Raw genomic sequence first — 15,940 nt, 5'->3', positions numbered from 1 at the left:
TTGGGCCTGAGTCTGGATGCGTCCCCTCAAAGTCCACACACTTGAAACGTGACCCCAACTTCATGTTCACGCTATGTCAAGGTGGGTCTTTGGGCGGTCAGTAGGGTCAGGTGAGTCATGGGGAAGGGCCTTAGGATGAAGAGAGCCTCAGTGGGTACACGTGCTCTGTTTGGCCGGGTGATGCCCCTACCACCTTAGGACTGAGCAACAGAGCCACACCAGGTGCCAGCACCTCGCTTTTGGACTTCCCGATCTCCAGAACCAGGTGCCAGCTAAACCACTGTGCTTACAAATAACCTGTCTCAGGTATTTTGTTATAGCAGCAGAGAAGCACTTTTGACACCATGTATCGATTCTCCTGCTGAACGCGGAGAGGAACCAAAGTCACCTGAACACTCTCTGCAAACTGGAATTCAGAAGGGACACTTCAGGGGTCCCCAGGAGCAACATGATACTTCTAGAAATGGGTCTTCTGAGAAGCTTGCCATCTAGAAAGTGAGCTCACAAGGCCTTTCCTGTTTTAGGAAACGTGGACAATCTCACAAAAGCCCATCTGGCCTCCCCTTGCTGCTCAGACCCGCAGGACTCGACAGTGAGGAGACAAGGACAGGAAGAAGCTGGTCACCGGGAGCCTGACTTTCAGATGGGTCACTCAAGAAAATCTGTATTCATTTTCACTTGATTCTTTCTTCTACTCTTAGGTATTTTAATTCACGTAAATAATCAAAGTCAATTAATTTTAAGAGTTAAGGGGGCTGCGAATCCCAAGGACCCCCGGCTTAGCCCCTTCCTCCCCCTCGGTCCCCACTGGCTCAGCTCACACCCGAGGAGTCAGGAGTTAACACACTTTATAAACGGCCGGTTTCCTGCTGCATGGGGTTTCGCCCTGTCCTCTCAACGCTCTTGCCTTTTAAGGGATGAAATGTTTACCCCTGGCATTGTCCCTGACAACAAATCTTTCCTGCTCGTCCAACTCCTCACATAGAGCCACCCTGCCTGCCTGTCTGCCTGCCAAAAACTCCGGAGGAGTCAAGGGATACGACGATCTGTATCTGCAATGACCACGCAGCTGGAAGTCCCCGCAGCCGCCACGGGCACTGCAACCCCGAGCAACCCTGTGGTCAGGGCTGCTGACCGGGCTGCCCTCTCCTCCCACACAGCAGGCTGCTAGCTGAGCACTGCTTCCAGGAGCACATCCTCCATGACTCACCTGCACGATGACTGGCCCCCAAGGCTACTTCAGGTGCGACCCCATGGCCTTCGGGTCCCCTAGCCCCTCTTCTGTCTCCTGTCCCCTTGGCAACCCCTTTCCTTCCCCACAGGGAGGAAGAAAAGGCACCAGGGAGCTTCTACAAGACCCTGGACCCTTCCCTTCCCCACGGACACCCCCCACCAGGAGCACAGCAGGCACACACCCAAAGAGAGCCCCTGCCCAAAGTCCCTCTGATGTCCCCAACATCAGGAAGTTGCATGGTTCACTGGTATTTATCATATACAATCATCCCTCTGGATCTGTGGGTTTTACATCTGAGGATTCAATCAACTGTGGATCAAAATATTGCCAAAAATCTACCTCTTCTGAACATGGAGACCTTTTTCTTGTCATGATTTCCTAAACCGTACAGTACAAGGACTTTTACCTAGCACACACCACAGGACCTGTCATCTCGAGATGATCAAGGGCATACGGAGGACTGTGTAGGGTCCATGCAAACGCGACTCCACTTTACCTAAGGGATTTGAGCACCCGCGGGTTTGGTGTGTGCTGGGTGGTGTCCTGGAACTGATGCCCACGGGGTGACTGATGGTCACAGGGCCAACTATGCTCTGCCACAGGAGAGGGGCCTTGCAAACCCATGCTGATGGACAGCCAGGCGGACGGTTCAGGGAGCACAGTGCTGCAGCTTCTCGGGCGGGGCCCGGCCTCCGAGAGCTCTCCTCCCACTGCCCAGCCCCGCGGCTGCAAGTCTGCAGGGGGAGAATATTTAAGATACACGGATAGGGGAAGCTGTCTGGTTTTCAGACAGCCCCCTTGATTTAAAACCCCGTCGTTGGGCCAGTGCAGGGGTTTGGAGAAAGACCAATTTCATTTGCTTACAAGTCTGATCCTGAGGCTCTGGCATTTCTGCAGATCCTGGCAATCATTTGCTGTTAATTACCGTTGGATTCTATCGCTGCAGGAATGGACCTGCACCCGCCCACCCACTGCAGGGCTTGAAGGCTCTGCAGGGGCAGGGGCTGCCGGGCACTGACTCCATTCAAGCACAGCGTCCTCCATGGCGTTATTTTAGGCCCCCGTGGTTTTTCTTAATGAAGAGTGGCCAGTTGCCTCCTGAGAGCGCCCTCTGCACCTGAATCTCTGCAAACATAATTTATTTGCCAAAAGACTCAGAGTCTCACAGCGAAGCTGCATCAGGCTTAGAAAAACAAGCCGGCTCGACATTTCTATTTTTACCTGGTGTTTCCATAGGGGCTGAGACTAGTGGTTTCGAACTCAATTTAGTATTTAAACTCATTTTCAGCCAGGTCTCTGTGGACCAGCCATTAGGGGAGGCACAGAGTTCCAAGGAGGAAGCTCCGGCTCCTCCTGGCAGGCTGTGGGTCTTTGGAGACGCTCCCTGGCTCCTCCTATCCTGGGCCAGGCGCCACGGAACCCCACAACCTGCTGCAGCAGTGCCCACAGGGCCTTCGCCAGGCTCAGTGCTCAAACAGACCCCGACGGCCAGGTCCATCTGCTCTTCCTCGTGGCTTTCCTGGGAAGGATCTGAGAACTTCCTGAGGACTCTGCAGCACGCCGCGGGCCAAGAGGTACACGGCGAGGGTCAACAGGAGAAGAAAGGCCCTTTCAGGTCCCAGAGCCACGCCGACCAGCCTTGGCCATGCTGGCCGGGCAGCCGTGCTAGTCCAGGGCCAGGCCCTCTTCCCCCTCCAGGCCGCCAGCGCTTGCGTGACCTCTGCGTTCCTCGGAGTCCCAGCCGTGCTTTTTTGTTTTCTGTAATTTTAATTTTGCGTGGTGATGGTGTTTGGGTGACAGGAGATCACGGCACAAACCGCAAAGGTGAGAAAATAACGCGGGCCCAGCCGTCCCCATCTCCTGGCCCCTTCTCGGTGGTCACGGTTCCTGTTCCCGACTCCTGTCCTCTCCTCTCACTGGTCTGATCAAGTGGCATCCACGGGGCTAGTCTGCAGCTTTCTTTATCTACTGGGTCACTTAGTACGTCCTAGATAACATCTAGTTCCCCAAGTTCTTTCCACCCTTCCTATTTCTGGAGTCAGGGAATCAGGCCTGAGGCTTCGGAGTCCATTTCTTAAGAATCCGGGTGTCCCCACAACAGCCCCCGCAGAGGGGAAGGGAGAAGACAGAAGGAAGTGCTTTCCTGTCGGGCCAGGCAGACACTTTGATGTCCCTGTCAACCACCATCCACGCCCCGGCACCAGCCACGGATGGACACCGGGGGACAGAGGCCAGACAGTACCCCACAGAGTAACCCCACTAGATCTGATATTCTTACCATCTTGTAGCAAGGACAAAGCAGGGTTGCAAGAGGTCAGACAGTACCAGTGCCGGTCGACTGAGGCTGAGGACTGGGGCAGGGACAGCTCTTATTGCCAAAGTCCACTTTCTTGCCCATTTATCCAGACGATGGCTTAAAAACCCAAAACTACCAGCTCTAGGGGCATAGCTCAAGGCCCCAGCATCACAAACAAAATAAAACAGAACACTCCTCAACATTTTTGTTGATAAAGATTCTATAAAGATCAGCATCACGACTGCCATGCCAGTTCCGAGGCCCTCCAGTGTGTGGTGGCACACTAGCTCCCCTTTGTGAGGGACACTGGCCACAGAGAAGGGTCCTCCCAAGCTGGACCCGGGGAGTGGCCAGGAGGATTCCCCTGGAGCTTCTGGGATCAGGGATGTGGACCTGACCTGAAGGACCTCCCTAAGGACTCACCCGTACCTCTAGAAAGTGAAGGGCTGAGGCCTGGCAAGAGGGGCGGGTGGGTCACTCCTGCACACTTTCAGTTCTACAAAGAGCTAAGGGATCAAAGAGCCCACAGGGGCACATGCTGGAGAGGAGAGCCACCTGAACCTGGGCGGGGGCAAACAGCACCTGAGGTCAGGCATGGGGCACCACTCGCTTCCCCCAGGGCAAGTCAGCCTCTTACTCAGCCCCAGCCTCACCTCTCCGGAGTCCTGGCTGTCTGGCTGCTCCAGGGACTCCGCTGGAGAGGAAGCAGGTGCGAAGAAGGCTCTGCCCATTGGCAGGTCTTCAACAGGGCTTGGGGGAGCCAGTGGGAGGGGCATGCTGCTGGCCAAGATGGGGCTCCTGGGTGACCTGGGGGCCACTTTCATCCCTGACAGTGTCCCTATTACCGCCCGAGCTCTCAGGGGCTGGCTGCACTGTACTCAGAGAAGCCCAGCTGAGGGCATGAGAATCCTCTTGCCCTGCTGCAGCCACTTGCTGAGATACCAGGAGAGGCGCTGTGTGGCTGGGGGCTCCACGGTGACTCCAGATCACACCTTCAACCGTAAAGTCCCAGAATGTGCCTGAAACCCACGAACTGCATGGTTTCCCAGGTGGCCCAGCAATGCCTGGCCCAGGGCCACCGTGCCCAGGCACCACCCTGGTCCTCCTCGCCAGGCCCTTGCTGGAGATGGCAGGCCACAGGGGCAGAGCTCTGGGCTCCTCCCAGTGAGGCCTCCCTGAGCACTCCCGGGAGCTCCCACACCTGCTGTGAGGGAGCGGGGCATGAGGGGCCCTCTCAAGGCATCTCTGCAGTGCCCCTGAATCCTAAGGTCAGAGCGAACAGAACTGGCTCCTGTGTCAGGACAAGCCCGGTGGCACCGTGAGTCCTGCAGGTGCACCACAAGCCCCGGGAGGGCAGGGACTTGCACACAGACCACACCCTGAGAAGCAACCAGAGGAAGCACCTCTGCCATGGGGCGACCATCGTAAGCAAGGCCGCTTTCATTACACGAACTCATGATAACAGGTTAAAGAGACAAGGGCACCAGAGGGCATCGTGTGGTAGAGGAGGTCCTCTGTGATGCCCCGGCCAGCCGCACGCAAGCTCACAAGACCTCTAAGGAAGACGACTGTCACAGGTGAATAAGCCATCCCAGACGTCAGCTGGTCTGCGATGGCAGCTACTGCTCTAGAGTGCTCCACCAAAGCCCCTGGAATAGCTGGGGGACACACCAGGAACTGCAGCAAGCCCGCTCAACCTGTTCCTGCTGCCACGCACATGCACTCCTGGGGCCTTGGACATGGGCAGCTGCACACTGACCACCGTTCTGAGCCTGTGAATCCCACAGAATTACTGTGGTGTCACTGGGGAAGAGAGAGAGCCACCGGTGGTCCTTGTTTCCTGCCCTTCCGGCTCGGTCCTCCCTTCGGATCACAGTGACTTCCCACTCACTTCACATGGTGAGGTGGAAAGAAGTGGGCGTCTGCAGGAAAGAGGTCCGGGCTCAAGTCTTAGCACCGAAACTCACAAGTGGGAGATCATGGGGACCTGATCCCCGTCTTCGGCTGCCTGCTGTGCCCAGGAGGGTCCTAATAGCATCCACCCCCGAGGCCACTGTGCACACCCAAAGCAGTAACAGGAAGGTCTCTGTGACGCCTAAAATGCCATTTTCACTGTCTCCTCCTGTGGCCCCTTCCCCTCCACCAGAGCTGGGCTGGTGGCTGTCATCTGGTCTCTGTGCCAAGCGTGGCTGTGATGTCCTTTCCTTTGTGCTTTGCTCTGGGAGTCACAGAAGAGCGCTGTCGGACATTAGTGCCAGAAAATTTCTAGGACCGTCACCCACGCCGCCAACCACTTCAAACAGGCATACCTAGGCCCCAGGTCACAGAAAGCCAGCGGGTAGCAGCCCCAGGTCTCCTGCCTGGCTGTCCTCTCCCACCCACCAGCCCTCCTCTCTTCTCCTGCAGTCCCATCTTGGTCTGTCCCTCCCCTGAGATGAACGCTCCCTGTCACGGGTCCCTTTGCACCTGTGACATGCCCTTACCAAGGGCCACCTGCTTGGCTTAGTAGGAGGAGGTGCAGGGCTGTGGCCAGCCGGGTTACCTTGGCATTCTGCAGGGGCGGCTGATAACTGGAGGGCCGGTAGAATACCCGCTGGGTGGCGTCTGTGTGGATGTCCCCAAGGAAGAGCTCCTGCACCAGGTGGTCCAGGTTCTGGTGCAGGTACTGCTTCTCCACGCGGATGAGCTGCAGCTCGTGCATGGCGAAGTTCACGGCCCTGGTGCACTCGCAGCCATTCTCCTCCCGCCACAGGTCATAGGCCACGTCCTGCACCCAGGAGCCCCCGGTGGCCAGGAAGCCTGGACACGTGCGGTTCACCAGCTGGCTGAGCTGCTCGGCCACCGCGTCCGTGTGGCAGATGACCTGGACGTTGTGCAGCTGGTAGTCGGCCTCCGTGCCTCCGCGGATGATCCAGGAGGCCTGGCGCAGGCGGATCTTGCCGCGGATGACGAGGGTATAGGTGGGATTTGTGCACTGGTTGCTGCCATAGTAAAATTGGTAGGCCTGAAAGGTGTTGTTGTGGTAGAACCTATAGGACCTCGTGAGGAACTCTGGCCCCGACCGCACCTCGCAGCTGGAGGAGAGAAAGAGGAGAGGTGGTGAGCCCAGGGCAGGGGGAGAGACAGGGGAGGAGAGGTGGGGAGCCCAGGGCAGGGGCAGGGGAGGAGAGGTGGGGAGCCCAGGACAGGGGGAGGGACAAGGGAGGAGAGGTGGTGAGCCCAGGGCAGGGGGAGAGACAGGGGAGGAGAGGTGGGGAGCCCAGGGCAGGGGGAGAGACAGGGGAGGAGAGGTGGGGAGCCCAGGGCAGGGGCAGGGGAGGAGAGGTGGGGAGCCCAGGACAGGGGGAGGGACAAGGGAGGAGAGGTGGTGAGCCCAGGGCAGGGGGAGAGACAGGGGAGGAGAGGTGGTGAGCCCAGGGCAGGGGGAGAGACAGGGGAGGAGAGGTGGGGAGCCCAGGGCAGGGGGAGGGACAAGGGAGGAGAGGTGGGGAGCCCAGGGCAGGGGAGAGACAGGGGAGGAGAGGTGGGGAGCCCAGGGCAGGGGGAGGGACAAGGGAGGAGAGGTGGGGAGCCCAGGGCAGGGACAGGGGAGGAGAGGTGGGGAGCCCAGGGCAGGGGGAGAGATGCATGCCAGCAGCAGCACACACAACATGTTATCTACATGGCCAGCCTGCAGGTCCAATTCTTTGAATCCTTACACCAGCAAGGGGTTACATATGATTATCACCTCATTTTACAGCTGGGGAAATGGAGGTACAGGCCAGGATACTTGGCCAGCTACTGCATGAATCCAGGCAGCAGGGCCCCAGGGACTGCTCTGAGCACTGCACCAGTCTGTGTTCACTGTGGAACAGGCCGGGGGAGCCCAGGCTCCTCAGTCCTGGCTGTGGGCCTATTCACAGAGACATTTCCTCCTGGATAAGGAAGAAGAGTGCGGAGCAGGCCTAGCAAAGGAATTCCCTTTTCTGGATCAAAAGTGGGTGACTTCACAGAATGTCATTTAAGGGACTGTGTCTAGTGCAGGCAGAGGCAAGATGTACACTGTCTTGAAAGGGAACCTAGTCCCTGATTGCAGACAAATTCACCCTCCCTCACACCCATTGAAAAGGGATTTCCCTCTAGCGGGGGGTGGGGGGGTGGGGTGGGGGAAGAGGCCACTAAGTGGAAAGGAAGCTAATACAGCACCAGGAACAAGGGTCCCTTTGGCTTGTGTGGGCTGACAGGAGGAAGTGCCCTTTGCTGGGGCGTTAGATAAAAGCTGGGGTCCTGACCAGGACACTCAGACTGGCAACCACAGCAACGATGTCTGGGGTTTCAGCTCTGGGCCTCTGCACTGCTCCAGCTGCCACCAAGTGTCATGGCTGCACAGCCCAGGGCGGCAGAGGTGTAGACCCAGGGTATGTGATGCCTCCCCCAGAGACTGGTGTGTTGAAGCTGCTTGGGCCCTAATGCAGCGGTGCACAGCAGCTTCTGGTGATTGGATCACGAGGGCTCTGACCCCAACGGTGGGTTGATCCACTGGATGGGTTAATAATTTGAGTGGATTCTCTCAGGAGGTGGTGGAAACAGGAGGAGGTGGGGCCTGCTTGAAGGGAGTAGATACTGGGTAGGCCCTGGGAGGGGATTTCTTGCCCCCGAGCCCTTTCTGTCTTCTCTTCCCAGCTGCCATGAGCAGAGCAGTGCCCTTTGGCTGTGCCCTTCCGCCCCGATGCTCTGCCTACCTCAGGCCCAGAGCAAGGGAGCCAGCAGGCTATGGATTGAAACTCTGAAACCATGAGCCAAAATAAAGTTTTCCTCCTTAGAGCTGTCTTCTCAGGCATTTGTCACAGTGATGAAAAGCCAAATAACAGGAGGAACTCCTTAAATCACTGGCCAAAGAGCCTGTCCATGAGCTTCTGTGAGATCCCAGCTTCTGGTCCTGATTCTCAGCTCCCAGAGCTGGCCTTCAGTCACTGCTCCTGTCTACAACTTGAACAGAGATTCTGGGCTGAGCTAACACAACACGGGTACATCAAGCCACTCAGGCCTTCTCAGAACCGCTAACATGCTAGTTCTTCAGCTGAGACCTGGGAGAGAGAAAGCTACATCAGGGGGTACCCATGGCAATAGAAAGTTGTCACCTAGTGTCAAATGACATCCTATGGATGTAAGACACAGGGGTCCTGCAGGCACCAGTCACTGAAGCCAAGGGGTGAAGAGACACTCCAGCTCTCTGCTCCAAGGAGAGAGGAGAGAGTGAGCAGCACCCAGGTCACAAAGGCTGAGGAGAGCCTCCTGATGATTTGTCTTGTCAGCACTGCTTTCGTCCACTGCATCCTGGGCCCTCCTCCCTAACACATCCCAGGTCCTCCTCTCCACTGTATCCCGGTCCCTCCAGCCCTCTGCAACCCAGGCCTTCCTCCCCACTGCATCCCAGGACCTCCTGCCCACTGCATCCCAGACCCTCCTCCCCACTGCATCCCAGGCCCTCCTCCCCATTGCATCCCAGACCCTCCTGCCCACGGCATCCCAGACCCTCCTCCCCACAGCATCCCAGGCCCTCCGGCCCACTGCATCCCAGGCCCTCCTCCCTACTGCATCCCAGGGCCTCCTGCCCACTGCATCCCAGGCCCTCCTCCCCACTGCATCCCAGACCCTCCTCCCCACTGCATCCCAGGCCCTACTGTCCACTGCATCCCAGACCCTCCTGCCCACTGCATCCCAGGCCCTCTTGCCCAATGCATCCCAGGCCCTCCTTCCCACTGCATCCCAGGCCCTCCTGCCCAATGCATCCCAGGCCATCCTCCCCACTGCATCCCAGACCGTCCTGCCCACTGCATCCCAGGCCCTCCTGCCCACTGCATCCCAGGCCCTCCTTCCCATTGCATCCCAGGTCCTCCTGCCCAATGCATCACAGACCCTCCTCCCTACTGCATCCCAGGCCCTCCTCCCCACTGCATCCCAGGCCCTCCTCCCTACTGCATCCCAGGCCCTCCTGCCCACTGCATCCCAGGCCCTCCTGCCCACTGCATCCCAGGCCCTCCTGCCCAATGCATCCCAGGCCCTCCTGCCCAATGCATCCCAGGCCCTCCTCCTCACTGCATCCCAGGCCCTCCTCCCTACTACATCCCAGGCCCTCCTGCCCACTGCATCCCTGGCCCTCCTCCCTACTGCATCCCAGGCCCTCCTCCCTACTGCATCCCAGGCCCTCCTCCCTACTGCATCCCAGGCCCTCCTGCCCACTGCATCCAAGGCCCTCCTCCCTACTGCATCCCAGGTCCTCCTCCCTACTGCATCCCAGGCCTTCCTGCCCAATGCATCCCAGGCCCTACTGTTCACTGCATCCCAGGCCCTCCTCCCTACTGCATCCTAGGCCCTCCAGCCCAATGCATCCCAGGCCCTCCTCCCTACTGCATCCCAGGCCCTCCTGCCCACTGCATCCCAGGCCCTCCTCCCTACTGCATCCCAGGCCCTCCTGCCCAATGCATCCCAGGCCCTCCTCCCTACTGCATCCCAGGTCCTCCTCCCTACTGCATACCAGGCCCTCATGCCCAATGCATCCCAGGCCCTACTGTCCACTGCATCCCAGGCCCTCCTGCCCACTGCATCCCAGGCCCTCCTCCCTACTGCATCCCAGGCGCTCCTCCTCACTGCATCCCAGGCCCTCCTTCCCACGGCATCCCAGGCCCTCCTGCCCAATGCATCCCAGGCCCTCCTCCCTACTGCATCCCAGTCCCTCCTGCCCAATGCATCCCAGGCCCTCCTCCCTACTGCATCCCAGGCCCTCCTGCTCACTGCATCCCAGGCCCTCCTCCCTACTGCATCCCAGGCGCTCCTCCTCACTGCATCCCAGGCCCTCCTTCCCACGGCATCCCAGGCCCTCCTGCCCAATGCATCCCAGGCCCTCCTCCCTACTGCATCCCAGTCCCTCCTGCCCAATGCATCCCAGGCCCTCCTCCCTACTGCATCCCAGGCCCTCCTGCTCACTGCATCCCAGGCCCTCCTCCCTACTTCATCCCAGACCCTCCTGCCCACTGCATCCCAGGCCCTACTGTCCACTGCATCCCAGGCCCTCCTTTCCACTGCATCCCAGGCCCTCCTCCCTACTGCATCCCAGGCCCTCCTCCCTACTGCATCCCAGGCGCTCCTCCTCACTGCATCCCAGGCCCTCCTCCCTACTGCATCCCAAGCCCTCCTCCTCACTGCATCCCAGGCCCTCCTTCCCAAGGCATCCCAAACCCTCCTGCCCAATGCATCCCAGGCCCTCCTCCCTACTGCATCCCAGTCCCTCCTGCCAAATGCATCCCAGGCCCTCCTCCCTACTGAATCCCAGGCCCTCCTCCTCACTGCATCCCAGGCCCTCCTCCCTACGGCATCCCAGGCCCTCCTCCCTACGGGATCCCAGGCCCTCCTCCTCACTGCATCCCAGGCCCTCCTCCCTACTGCATCCCAGGCCGTCCTCCCTACGGCATCCCAGGCCCTACAGTCCACTGCATCCCAGGCCCTCCTTCCTATTGCATCCCAGTCCCTCCTGCCCACTGCATCCCAGGCCCTCCTCCCTACTGAATCCCAGGCCCTCCTCCCTACGGCATTCCAGGCCCTCCTCCCTACGGCATCCTAGGCCCTCCTCCTCACTGCATCCCAGGCCCTCCTGCCCACTGCATCCCAAGCCCTCCTCCTAACTGCATCCCAGGCGCTCCTCCCTACTGCATCCCAGTCCCTCCTGCCCAATGCATCCCAGGCCCTACTGTCCACTGCATCCCAGGCCCTCCTCCCTACTGCATCCCAGGCCCTCCTTCCCACTGCATCCCAGGCCCTCCTGCCCAATGCATCCCAGGCCCTCCTCCCTACGGCATCCCAGTCCCTCCTGCCCAATGCATCCCAGGCCCTCCTCCCTACTGCATCCCAACCCTCCTGCCCAATGCATCCCAGGCCCTCCTCCCTACTGCATCCCAGGCCCTCCTGCTCACTGCATCCCAAGCCCTCCTCCCTACTGCATCCCAGGCCCTCCTCCCTACTGCATCCCAAGCCCTCCTCCTCACTGCATCCCAGGCCCTCCTTCCCAAGGCATCCCAGGCCCTCCTGCCCAATGCATCCCAGGCCCTCCTCCTCACTGCATCCCAGTCCCTCCTGCCAAATGCATCCCAGGCCCTCCTCCCTACTAAATCCCAGGCCCTCCTCCTCACTGCATCCCAGGCCCTCCTCCCTACGGCATCCCAGGCCCTCCTCCCTACGGGATCCCAGGCCCTCCTCCTCACTGCATCCCAGGCCCTCCTCCCTACTGCATCCCAGGCCGTCCTCCCTACCGCATCCCAGGCCCTACAGTCCACTGCATCCCAGGCCCTCCTTCCTATTGCATCCCAGTCCCTCCTGCCCACTGCATCCCAGGCCCTCCTCCCTACTGAATCCCAGGCCCTCCTCCCTACGGCATCCCAGGCCCTCCTCCCTACGGCATCCTAGGCCCTCCTCCTCACTGCATCCCAGGCCCTCCTGCCCACTGCATCCCAGGCCCTCCTCCTAACTGCATCCCAGGCGCTCCTCCCTACTGCATCCCAGTCCCTCCTGCCCAATGCATCCCAGGCCCTACTGTCCACTGCATCCCAGGCCCTCCTCCCTACTGCATCCCAGGCCCTCCTTCCCACGGCATCCCAGGCCCTACTGCCCAATGCATCCCAGGCCCTCCTCCCTACTGCATCCCAGTCCCTCCTGCCCAATGCATCCCAGGCCCTCCTCCCTACTGCATCCCAGGCCCTCCTGCTCACTGCATCCCAGGCCCTCCTCCCTACTGCATCCCAGGCCCTCCAGCCCACTGCATCCCAGGCCCTACTGTCCACTGCATCCCAGGCCCTCCTCCTCACTGCATCCCAGGCCCTCTTCCTCACTGCATCCCAGGCCCTCCTCCCTACTGCATCCCAAGCCCTCCTGCCCAATGCATCCCAGGCCCTACTGTCCACTGCATCCCAGGCCCTCCTGCTCACTGCATCCCAGGCCCTCCTCCCTACTGCATCCCAGGCCCTCCTGCCCCATGCATCCCAGGCCCTACTGTCCACTGCATCCCAGGCCCTCCTCCCTACAGCATCCCAGTCCCTCCTGCCCAATGCATCCCAGGCCTTCCTCCCTACTGCATCCCAGGCCCTCCTCCTCACTGCATCCCAGGCCCTCCTTCCCACGGCATCCCAGGCCCTCCTGCCCAATGCATCCCAGGTCCTCCTCCCTACTGCATCCCAGGCCCTCCTCCCTACGGCATCCCAGGCCCTCCTCCTCACTGCATCCCAGGCCCTCCTGCCCACTGCATCCCAGGCCCTCCTCCTCACTGCATCCCAGGCGCTCCTCCCTACTGCATCCCAGTCCCTCCTGCCCAATGCATCCCAGGCCCTACTGTCCACTGCATCCCAGGCCCTCCTCCCTACTGCATCCCAGGCCCTCCTTCCCACGGCATCCCAGGCCCTCCTGCCCAATGCATCCCAGGCCCTCCTCCTAACTGCATCCCAGTCCCTCCTGCCCAATGCATCCCAGGCCCACCTCCCTACTGCATCCCAGGCCCTCCTGCTCACTACATCCCAGGCCCTCCTCCCTACTGCATCCCAGGCCCTCCTGCCCACTGCATCCCAGGCCCTACTGTCCACTGCATCCCAGGCCCTCCTCCTCACTGCATCCCAGGCCCTCTTCCTCACTGCATCCCAGGCCCTCCTCCCTACTGCATCCCAAGCCCTCCTGCCCAATGCATCCCAGGCCCTACTGTCCACTGCATCCCAGGCCCTCCTCCCTACTGCATCCCAGGCCCTCCTGCTCACTGCATCCCAGGCCCTCCTCCCTACTGCATCCCAGGCCCTCCTGCCCCATGCATCCCAGGCCCTACTGTCCACTGCATCCCAGGCCCTCCTCCCTACAGCATCCCAGTCCCTCCTGCCCAATGCATCCCAGGCCTTCCTCCCTACTGCATCCCAGGCCCTCCTCCTCACTGCATCCCAGGCCCTCCTTCCCACGGCATCCCAGGCCCTCCTGCCCAATGCATCCCAGGACCTCCTCCCTACTGCATCCCAGGCCCTCCTCCCTACGGCATCCCAGGCCCTCCTTCTCACTGCATCCCAGGCCCTCCTGCCCACTAAATCCCAGGCCCTCCTCCTCACTGCATCCCAGGCGCTCCTCCCTACTGCATCCCAGTCCCTCCTGCCCAATGCATCCCAGGCCCTACTGTCCACTGCATCCCAGGCCCTCCTCCCTACTGCATCCCAGGCCCTCCTGCCCACTGCATCCCAGGCCCTCCTGCCCAATGCATCCCAGGCCCTCCTCCCTACTGCATCCCAGTCCCTCCTGCCCAATGCATCCCAGGCCCTCCTCCCTACTGCATCCCAGGCCCTCCTGCTCACTGCATCCCAGGCCCTCCTCCCTACGGCATCCCAGGCCCTCCTGCCCACTGCATCCCAGGCCCTCCTCCTCACTGCATCCCAGGCCCTCCTCCTCACTGCATCCCAGGCCCTCCTCCTCACTGCATCCCAGGCCCTCCTCCCTACTGCATCCCAGGCCCTACTGTCCACTGCATCCCAGGCCCTCCTCCTCACTGCATCCCAGGCCCTCCTCCCTACTGCATCCCAGGCCCTCCTCCCTACTGCATCCCAGGCCCTCCTGCTCACTGCATCCCAGGCCCTCCTCCCTACTGCATCCCAGGCCCTCCTGCCCCATGCATCCCAGGCCCTACTGTCCACTGCATCCCAGGCCCTCCTCCCTACAGCATCCCAGTCCCTCCTGCCCAATGCATCCCAGGCCTTCCTCCCTACTGCATCCCAGGCCCTCCTCCTCACTGCATCCCAGGCCCTCCTTCCCACGGCATCCCAGGCCCTCCTGCCCAATGCATCCCAGGCCCTCCTCCCTACTGCATCCCAGTCCCTCCTGCCCAATGCATCCCAGGCCCTCCTCCCTACTGCATCCCAGGCCCTCCTGCCCAATGCATCCCAGGCCCTCCTCCCTACTGCATCCCAGGCCCTCCTGCTCACTGCATCCCAGGCCCTCCTCCCTACTGCATCCCAGGCCCTCCTTCCCAAGGCATCCCAGGCCCTCCTGCCCAATGCATCCCAGGCCCTCCTTCCCACTGCATCCCAGGCCCTCCTCCCTACTGCATCCCAGGCCCTACTGCCCACTGCATCCCTGGCCCTCCTCCCCACTGCATCCCTGGCCCTCATCCCTACTGCATCCCAGGCCCTACTGTCCACTGCATCCCAGGCCCTCCTCCTCACTGCATCCCAGGCCCTCCTCCCTACGGCATCCCAGGCCCTCCTCCCTACGGCATCCCAGGCCCTCCTCCTCACTGCATCCCAGGCCCTCCTGCCCACTGCATCCCAGGCCCTCCTCCTCACTGCATCCCAGGCCCTCCTCCCTACTGCATCCCAGGCCCTCCTCCCTACGGCATCCCAGACCCTCCTCATCACTGCATCCCAGGCCCTCCTGCCCAATGCATCCCAGGCCCTCCTCCTCACTGCATCCCAGGCCCTCCTGCCCAATGCATCCCAGGCCCTCCTCCTCACTGCATCCCAGGCCCTCCTCCTCACTGCATCCCAGGCCTTCCTCCCTACTGCATCCCAGGCCCTCTTCCTCACTGCATCCCAGGCCCTCCTCCCTACTGCATCCCAGGCCCTCCTGCCCAATGCATCTCAGGCCCTCCTCCTCACTGCATCCCAGGCCCTCCTCCTCACTGCATCCCAGGCCCTCCTCCTCACTGCATCCCAGGCCCTCCTGCCCAATGCATCCCAGGCCCTCCTCCCTACTGCATCCCAGGCCCTCTTCCTCACTGCATCCCAGGCCCTCCTCCCTACTGCATCCCAGGCCCTCTTCCTCACTGCATCCCAGGCCCTCCTCCCTACTGCTTCCCAGGCCCTCCTGCCCAATGCATCCCAGGCCCTCCTCCTCACTGCATCCCAGGCCCTCCTCCTCACTGCATCCCAGGCCCTCTTCCTCACTGCATCCCTGGCCCGCCCATTCTCCACTGCCTGTCACTCTGCTCACCAGAGCCTCTGTCCTCTCCACTCAGAAGTGAGTGACAGTCTTTTAGTATCACCCCCGATCCCTGTTGCTCTTGTGTGGTTGCCACCCAGCAGCTGCAGTGCTCTTTAGGAAAGGCGAAGCTGAAAACTTCCCAGTTCTCTCCAGTGAGAAACCTGCACGGGGGCACGTGGGGCGCTCCTGTCATTCCAGGCAGAGGGATGGCTTGAGCCCAGTAGCAGCAGTCAGCCTGGGCAACAGAGTAAGACCCCTTCTCAAACAGACCAATGCCCCAAAAGGGACCTGCTGTGCAAGGTGCCTTTGGAGCTGGCTCCACCCTCCTCCAGGTGCTCTCCTGCTCACTCCACCCAGCTGGCTGCAGGGTCCTCTTGCCCACTCTGCCTCCAGCCTAGACTTTGCTAGTTCCTCCAGACTGAAGCCCCTCCCACAGCCTC

At 60.9% G+C, this 15,940-nt stretch overlaps 1 protein-coding gene across 1 annotated transcript in view; it reads right to left on the bottom strand.

Annotated features, from left to right (window-relative positions):
- The window catches only part of APCDD1 (APC down-regulated 1), a 39,482-nt gene that overhangs the window by 8,951 nt on the left and 14,591 nt on the right, over window positions 1-15,940 (bottom strand). Inside the window, exon 3 of the mRNA XM_081263435.1 lies at window positions 6,073-6,604. Coding sequence (XP_081119561.1) covers window positions 6,073-6,604 — 532 coding nt within the window. The remainder of the gene's footprint in view (window positions 1-6,072; window positions 6,605-15,940) is intronic.

This window comes from Spermophilus citellus, assembly GCF_964194105.1.
Source record: "Spermophilus citellus genome assembly, chromosome: 12".
In the NCBI taxonomy this organism is placed as follows: Eukaryota; Metazoa; Chordata; class Mammalia; order Rodentia; family Sciuridae; genus Spermophilus; species Spermophilus citellus.
The sequence above is the reverse complement of the archived record's forward strand: the minus strand, read 5'-3'. Positions and strand labels throughout refer to the sequence as shown.